The following is an 8,513-nucleotide window of genomic DNA, read 5'->3' as shown; positions in this document are numbered from 1 at the left end:
GCTGAAGCCTTGGCTTGTGCGGTCGCAGGTCTTTCCTCACGCAAAATAAGCTGCACCAAACGTTGGGCCGAAAGTGTGTCTGTCCACAGAACCCAGGGTGGGGTGTGCTTCAGCCAAAACCACTGCTGTGGGCTCCAGACTAAACTAATGAACAATGCACAGGTTGGACAGATGATGTGACAGGCCCATGCTTTGTGAGACCACCAGGATCTGCCACCCAGCTGTCCCCACCGCATGGAGGGATGCATATAGGGCATCTCTGCCCTTGACCTCCCAGGCACAGCCCACAGGCTCATACCAGGTTTGCTCTGGAAAAAAGGGCACAGAAAAACAAACTAAATAGAGCTGAGGCTTTTATTAGAAAAGAACATGTATTCTGTTTCAGTCCTTTGGGAATCCAGCTTTATCCAAGAGTAACTCTGAATCTTGGATGCGTCCTCAAAGGCCTCTTGCCAGCCTGGTGTGGAGAGACTTCAGCAGGTAGGCATGAGGAGACTGACTGGGTTAGCTGGAAGGATCCTAGTCTGTGGCACTGAGGTAATCCTGTATGTTCTTGGCAAGAGATTCACTGTGTGGAAATGTCGCCTGCTTCAGACATGAAACCAGGTACAAAGGGAAGGGCCTGAAAGAGAAGGGAGCACTGCAGCAGCACAGGCTGTGGCATTCCTTTGCCAAGGTCTGACTGGGAAGTTTGCTCCCCGTGCACTGTGCAAAGCCCCCAGCCCCTGCCCTCCCATTTGGCTCCGTGTCAGCTCCTTTGTGCTCCAGGGTATCTTGAAACAGAGGTGGGGGGAATCTCTTCAGGCACGTGTGAGCTCAGCAGGAGGTGAGCTAAACTATTCACAGAGGTGAGCTAAACTATTCACACAGGTTCAAACAGGGGCTGCTGGAGCTCTCCTGTGGCCAGCTGAGATCCCACCCATCCCTTTACGCACCTTCCCTCCCCTTCCTCCTGCCCGTCCTCCCCTGCGGGGCTCTGGGAGAGCTGTTGCCAGCGAGCAGCCGCCTCCTGCTTTCGGTCCAGTTTCCACAAGGCCTGCACCAGGTAGGAGGCGGCAGCTGGGTCACCTGCAAGACATGAAGGGGGATTCAGCCCTTCGGAAGGGAGGAGGAGGGCTGCACTACTGCTGTGGGTTGCAGGGTGTTGCAAAAGCAGTTTAGAAGGGAGATGAGCATGAGGAGAGGTGGTGTAATGTGGAAGAGACTGTCCCGGCTGTGTCACAGGTCCTCATTAACCCTGGGGCTGGCAACCAAGGCAGATGGCATCAGCCCTGCGGCACACAGCCAGTCACGCCTGTCTGGACACAGGTTGGGGTTTTCCTTGCAGGCAGGTTTGCACCCCCAAAAGGAGGGAGTCTCAGTCAGGACTGGAACCAGCAGGTTTGGCAGATCCTGGTGAAGCTCACACCCCTGCAGCGCATCAGCGCAGCTGGGGCACTGAATGCAGAGGTCACTCTTGGGAGCAGCAGTAGCCATGCCTCAGCTGTGCTCAGGACATGTATGGCTCCACTCCCCTCTTCCCTGAAAGGCCTCTGTACTCAGCCTCTGGACTGCCAGGCATGGACATGCTGCCTCCTAGGATGAAGCAAGAGTCCAGCAGCTCTGTTCTGGGAAAGGAGACCCTGTCTGGGAGAAAGCTGGCCGTACCAGGCCGGGGTTTGGGCAGAAAGAAGAGAAACTTCCAAGCTGCCTCAGGGCACAGGGTGTGGGCAGGGTTCTGATACACTCCTCTGACAAGTTTTAGTCTGCTTCTCCAGGACAGTGAGATGACCAGGCCCCAGGGAAGCACCTCAAGCATGTTACACTGCTAGTAGTCCCTGACATTTAAGTGTAGTCCAAAGCATAAGACCTTTCTCTTGAAGTCAGCAAAGCAGCCCAGGACAGACTTGTGGAAATCCTCTCTGTTTCTCACCAAAATGAAACTCTTACTGTGGTGGTGAAACACCCTCCGCCTTGGGTCACGTTGTGATGCCAACATCAGCCCAGGTACAACAGTTCTACATCAATGCCAGCCATTGTAAGTTGAGACAATCTGGCACTTTCTGATCTTAGTTACTGAAGCAGTGAGTTGAGACAGTTCCTTCTGGTAGGTACCTTCTAGTCCCAGTAGAGGTACAGTGAGTTGGGACAGTTAGGCACTCCCTAATCGCAATTGCTCCCTAGGAGCAATTGTAGCCTGAGAAATGTACCCAAGATCCCTCCTACCCCAATTACAAACCCACTCTGAAAGCTGCCAAGATCTCATGACAAGTATTGTGGCCGCAAGGGTTCTGACAAAACTCAATCATCTTGAAACATTATAAATATGCCACCCAAAACGGAGACCCTGTGAGATCTCCTCGATCACAGCAGGCTGCAACCAGTACCTCCACTGAGGTGGGACGCCTCTCAGGCACCAGCTTCTTGAGGCCGTCTGCCAACAGAACTGACAAAAGGCTAGGGTGAAGCCAGCCCTCCTCAATACTCGATGCATTGTGAGAATTTGCTCTAAAATTTGAGAGGAGGGACATTTTACCTACAAGCTAGCTTCTTTATTCATCACTCTGTTTATATGCATTTGTCTTTTACTTATAGGCATCTGCTTCACAAGAGTGAAATCTATACTTTGGTACCAGATATCTTTAGTTTATTTACATGCTTTGTGTACACACACACACACACACACAGATATATATACATACATACACATATATATAAATATACATATATGATATCTTAATGCAAGTTAGCTTGAATCTTGCCATTCTGTGATCTGTAACTAAGTTGCTGTTTTATTATCTGTATTTCTGAATCACCTAAAATATATAAATTGGTTCTTGATTAAGCATTGCTAAAATCGCCTTGCACTTTCAATAAATCTTAAATTGTTGCTAAATCATAACCGTGTATATCGCTCCACCTGCGACACTTACCTGGTGAGATCTGCAAACCGTACTGGAAATCTAACAAGGCTTCCTTGTGCTTCCCCAGCTCCAGGAACTGCGTACCTCGCCCGATGAGGGAGAGCAACCTGATCTTCTGGAGCACCTTCACTTCTAGCAGGAGATTGTCTGGCACAGAAAGACACATAGACTTGGAGATGGCATCCTCCAGACATTCCCTCCCTCTCCCAGCAGACTGAGCCAGGCTAGCAGTCAGGACAGGCCACACATTTCCTTGGGCTACTGTCATGGTTTATACAGTTGCTCTATCACCCAATGTCTTCTACCCCCCTGGGAGATTTGTGGGTTGAAATAGAAATATATGTAATAAAATAATAATAAAAACTAGTATTAGTAAAAGTTGTAGTACAAAATACACGGTTATAATCAGGCAATACTAGGGCAGGAGACGGCCTCAGGAGTAAGACGGTAAACAAATCCCTCTTGAGATGTCAGCCATGGAAGATGGAAAAAGAAGGGAGAAGGAAGGAGGAGAGCTGTTCCCAGCAAATTCCACAATTTATAGCGAATGTGACAATTACGGTATGGAACAGTACTAATTGGTTAGCCTGGGGTCACCTACCTTGGTTTTCCACTTCCCCCAGCCTCTACACCTCTGCATCTGTTTATCCCAAGACTGCTGAAGACCTTGAGCATCACATACCAACATTAGCTGAAATCTAAAAGTGTCTGATCGAGTCCTGACAAAATGACAGCTGTCCTCAACATAAAATTGACTCTTAAATTCTGTCCCAGTAAACCAGGACAGCTGCTCATCTTCCAGGTCCCCGAACAGCCCAAGAGCTTAGTACATTACATGGCTGTGGTAAGCAGTGCCTGGCCTTTGCCTGCCCATCCGCACTACTGGTGCAGATCTCTTCCCTGAAATCTGGATGGGAGAAGCTTCCGAGTTCACGGCCCACTTAACTGTCACCGAGACCACAGAGAAGGAGGCAGAGCCAAGGCTATACCCTGCTTCACAACCAACCCAGCCAGTCCTTTCAGCAGCTCCAGCATGGTGCAGAGCTCAGCAGGCAGGGACAAGCACCTTCTGCCAGAGGTGTTGCTGGGCCTGGAGCTTCACTTCTTTGCCCACTGCTGCCAAACACAGATCCCGACACAGCCAAGCCCCACATGTGTATCAGCTGTGCAGCGTCCTACCTGTCAGTTCAACACCAGACCCATACAGCTGGACTCGCAAGAGATCACTGAGGCACCTGCAGATGAGAGGACAAAGGAGCTTTGATACCAATCCCTGGCTGGGAAGCCATCTGTGAGCTGTCATTGCTGCCTGCTGGAGGAGCTGCTTATCCCAGCAAGCCTTTGTTGCGTTACGGCCTCCTTGCTCTTGCCCAGCGTGGCCCATGCCCAGCCCTGGTGCAGGTACCCAGCTGCTCTCCAGGCAAGGCAGCACAGACTCTCCTTCTGGGAGAGGAGTCCACCCTTCAGCTCTGCCCCTGGCAATAGGCACTCTGGCTGCTCCAGCCTCTCCTCTACTTGTAACACCCGTGGGATCAGGTCAGTCGTCCGGCTGATGACCTCCTCGCACACGGTTATGGCATCTTGGTGCCTCCCGGCCTCCTCCAAGGCAGATGCTGCTTCCAGGAACACCTCGGGGATCCTGGGCAAAGCAGAGTCACTATCTAGGGGCACCTGGGGAGCAAAAGCAGAGGCAGTGCTCAGATGCAGAACTGCAGAACCCCCAGCCAAGCAGAATGACCCCATGCTTACTGGGAATCTGAAGCTGCTGCCCAGCAGAGCTCAGACCCACTCCCAGAGACACTGGAGCCTGCTGGAGGAGGCAGAAGCTGTGAAGCACTAACAGCTCAGCAGAGTCAGGTGGCAAATCCCTACTTTTGCAGTAAAGGACATCTAAAACTGGGCTGACACCTGCTCCCCACAGGGAAGAGGAAGCTGTTTCTCCAAATACCAGTGGCAAGTGGTCTATGGTGTGAATCCAAAGGCAGACATGCCACAGGTCAGAGATGCCAGCCCTCACCTCATTTCCTTCACATCTCAAATTAGACACCAGAGCCTGGAGTCCCATGCCACCTACCTGCTGCTGCAGCCCCTCCTGAAGCAGAGACAGAAAATCCAGGTAATGTTTCACTGCATCAGCCACCCTGCAATGGGGACAGGACATGCAGTAGAAGGAACAGAAGGACCCCAAGAAGTGCCAGCAGCCAGCTGGAACCTGGATGGCCAGCCCATAGGTTCTCCCTGCACCGCATTTTATCTGGTTGAGATACCTATGCTTCCTGCAGACCTACAACAGCTGTACTGAACCAGATGATTTCCAGGAGCACAGAGAAAACCACAGAGGCTAAACAAGTAGCATGCTGCAAGCAGACCAGAGGTGCTGTTACCTCCCATCCTGAAGACACCGCTGTGCCAGCAAGTACTTCACTTCAGAAGGGTGGCGATGGCGAAAGAGAGAAGCTAGTATTGGTGTGTGGACAAGAAGGTCTGTTCGGATTAGGAGATATGGACTAGAGGAAGCAGCTGCTGGAGGGTTTTTTTCCAGAGCCTGTGAAACAGGGACAGAAAATACAGTCAATGCAATGCTGGTCAAGTCCCGAGCAGCTGCAATCGCTTGCTGCTTCTGGCATCTGGAGATGCACCCAGATGAGCAGAAGCACTGCAATTCATAAGCACAGCTATGCTGTTCTCACTCAGGACAGGACAGCCACTTCCAGGGAGAGCAACCAGGATCACACAGGGACAGACAGACATCTGCTCCCCACACAGCATCAGGAGATTTGCAAGATCACCCAGATCACCTCAGGCTTTCATTTCAAGGTGGTCTGAATTGCCTGGAACACCATCTCCCATTGCAGCCGCAGACCTAGTTAGACCAGATCTTAGGCCATTTGTAATGAGAGATCCCTCTTTATAGCCGTGTTTGTATCTTATGGATTTCAAACAGCTAAAGAGATAACTGTCTACTGCTGTGACCTGCTTCTCCCAGGCAGACCAAAGTTACTATCGCTAATGCACACCCCCTCACAGACACAGTCTGCCTTTAAAGGCCTTTTTACTATTAAAAGACTTTACTAAGAGACTGATGATCTCTGACATGAGTGCAGCCTCTTCTCCTAAGCCACCAAGAACATCAACTGGGACCCAAAGGTCTTGCCACGTGCTGAGCAAGAATTTCAGACCTTGCTGGGCTCCTTCCTGCCCACTGCTGAAGGCAGCACCATGTCTGGATCGCTGCAGTCTACTTTGGGGTCCCCTCCAAAGTCAAACAGCCCTCCAGAAGGCAGGAGCCTGCTTGAACCTCTGTTCTGGCCCTGCTGGGCAAAAGTCAACACAGAACAGCAGGAAGCAGACAAACCTCATAGAGCAGAGCCAGGGCCTGCAGCTCTGCATCAGTCTCTCCCAGCTCACGGTACACTGCTGCCACGTGGGACAGGGCAGGAAGGCACTGGAAGTCCAACTGGAGGGCCCGTTTCAGGTGCTGAAGAGCCATCTGAGGCTTGCCCTAGTTAGATGGGAAGAGGTGCAGGTCACGAGAATGTTTTGCAGACATCTCTACCATTTGATGGGATCCAGATCCCTGCTCTGCTTCTCCAGGTCAACACTTTAGACAAAGGCAGCCCTCCTTGGACTGTTTTTTGAGCTTCTCTGCAGCAACTCTTCACACTCAGACAAAAATCACAGAATCACACAAAATCACAGAACATTAGGGATTGGAAGGGACCTCAAAAGATCATCCAGTCCAATCCCCCTGCCGGAGCAGGAACACCTAGATGAGGTTGCACAGGAAGGCGTCCAGGCAGGTTTTGAATGTCTCCAGAGAAGGAGACTCCACAACCTCTCTGGGCAGCCCGTTCCAGTGCTCTGTTACCCTCACTGAGAAGAAGTTTCTTCTCAAATTTAAGTGGAACCTCCTGTGTTCCAGCTTGTGCCCATTACCCCTTATCCTATCATTGTTTGTCACCGAGAAGAGCCTGGCTCCATCCTCGTGACACTCACCCTTTAAATATTTATAAACATGAATGAGGTCTCCCCTCAGTCTCCTCTTCTGCAAGCTAAAGAGACCCAGCTCCCTCATAAGGGAGATGCTCCACTCCCTCGATCATCCTTGGGGCTCTGCACTGGACTCTTTCAAGCAATTCCCTGTCCTTCTTGAACTGAGGGGCCCAGAATTGAACACAATATTCCAAATGCAGTCTCACCACGGCAGAGTAGAGGGCAAGGAGAGGGCTTTTGTAGCTCTCCAAGGAGACTGGGGCCACAAGAGCAACTTCTGCTCAAGACCTCCCCTTCCTGCAGCAGACCAGAACACAGAGGCAGCCCAGACATCAGCCCAAGTCTCCCCACCCAACTCTAGCCTGCGTATCTCCTCTCCCACTAACAGGGCAGAGGCCTGGCCATTACCATTCGCTGAGTGCAGCAGCCGAGGCAGGTGTAGATCTGGGCCAGGACCCTCTTGGAGCAGAATCCTCCAGCAGCCTCATGGAAGAAGGAGAGGGCGGTGGGGAAGTTTCCAGCCTTCAGTTCCTGCAGCCCTAGGACAGACTCAACATCTCAGCTCCGTGGCTCCCCTTCCTGCACTGCCTCCTCCCCAAACAAGTGCACATGTTCTTTTCTTTCCAGTGCCACAGGGACCTATCCAATCCCCTCTGCACTCAGCAATGCACAGCAGGATGGTGCCAAGCTGCCGTCATTGGTTTGATGGTGTGGCAAGAGAACAAGCCACTCAATGGAAACATCTAGCAGAAATGACAGCAGTTCAAAGCCCAGATGATGAAACACCTCCCTTGGCCCAGATCAAGACCAGAGGTAGGTACTGGACAGGTCCACCTGCACATTTGACCACAGCAACAGTAGTACAGGTGTGGAAGCACACATGGAATCTCAAGAAGTCTTTTCCCAGCATGTCTGGGCCATTACCCAGAAGGATGCTTTGGGATATTCATTCATTAATATTTATCATGAGTTATATTTGCTTTTCTTTCAGTCCCCATTTCAAGCTTCCCTCTGAGACCACTCTCATGTGCCTACATCACATTCACATCTGCCACCTCCCTGCTGGAAGTGCTATCACCACCCCAGAGGCTTTTGAGAGGTGTGTAGGCTGGAGTTCCTGCCCCTTCTCCTCACAGGAAGGTCCTGCATCAGCCTGAGCATCAGAGCTGCTGGGGCTGTCAAGACAGTGAATGAGGGAAAACCGTGAGTATGACAGGATGCAGGGAGTCAGATGAGATCAATCATCTGCTGTGGCACCAGGCTACAAAGCTGCACAACAGCTTTTTGTGGCTCCTGCAGCACTGTAACCTGATGGGAACAACATGCTTGCAACAAGGGAAGTGCCAGAAGACAGAAGAAAGTAAAATCATCTTAAGCCTCCTACCACCTTTCTACTTATACAAGATCACTGCAGGACTCAGACACCTACCTAAAGCCACAGACAGGCAGGGGAACCCTATGACAGTGCAGAGAAAGGCTTAGCTGAGGAAAAAGCAAAGAAGCTCTTTGAACACTGAACAGCAAACTTAAGACCCAGAGGCTCAGCCCAGGTCCTCTTCCAAAGGAATAGCCCAGAAAAACCTAAGGGGAGGTTTGCCTGGGAAGAGAAACCAGGAT

At 51.2% G+C, this 8,513-nt stretch overlaps 1 protein-coding gene across 1 annotated transcript in view; it reads right to left on the bottom strand.

Annotated features, from left to right (window-relative positions):
* Positions 1 to 519: 519 nt before the first annotated feature.
* Positions 520 to 8,513, bottom strand: part of FANCG (Fanconi anemia, complementation group G) — a gene marked incomplete at its 5' end in the record, with an annotated part of 9,830 nt that continues 1,836 nt past the window's right edge. Inside the window, 9 exons of the mRNA XM_010190213.1 lie at positions 520 to 622; positions 936 to 1,068; positions 2,913 to 3,050; positions 4,083 to 4,138; positions 4,243 to 4,574; positions 4,978 to 5,044; positions 5,288 to 5,448; positions 6,259 to 6,405; positions 7,305 to 7,435. Of these exons, the coding sequence (XP_010188515.1) occupies positions 520 to 622; positions 936 to 1,068; positions 2,913 to 3,050; positions 4,083 to 4,138; positions 4,243 to 4,574; positions 4,978 to 5,044; positions 5,288 to 5,448; positions 6,259 to 6,405; positions 7,305 to 7,435 (1,268 nt within the window). The remainder of the gene's footprint in view (positions 623 to 935; positions 1,069 to 2,912; positions 3,051 to 4,082; positions 4,139 to 4,242; positions 4,575 to 4,977; positions 5,045 to 5,287; positions 5,449 to 6,258; positions 6,406 to 7,304; positions 7,436 to 8,513) is intronic.

Source organism: Mesitornis unicolor, unplaced genomic scaffold (genome assembly GCF_000695765.1).
Source record: "Mesitornis unicolor isolate BGI_N332 unplaced genomic scaffold, ASM69576v1 scaffold35898, whole genome shotgun sequence".
Classification (NCBI taxonomy): Eukaryota; Metazoa; Chordata; class Aves; order Mesitornithiformes; family Mesitornithidae; genus Mesitornis; species Mesitornis unicolor.
Note: the sequence above shows the minus strand (reverse complement) of the source record. Positions and strands in the feature narration are given on the sequence as shown.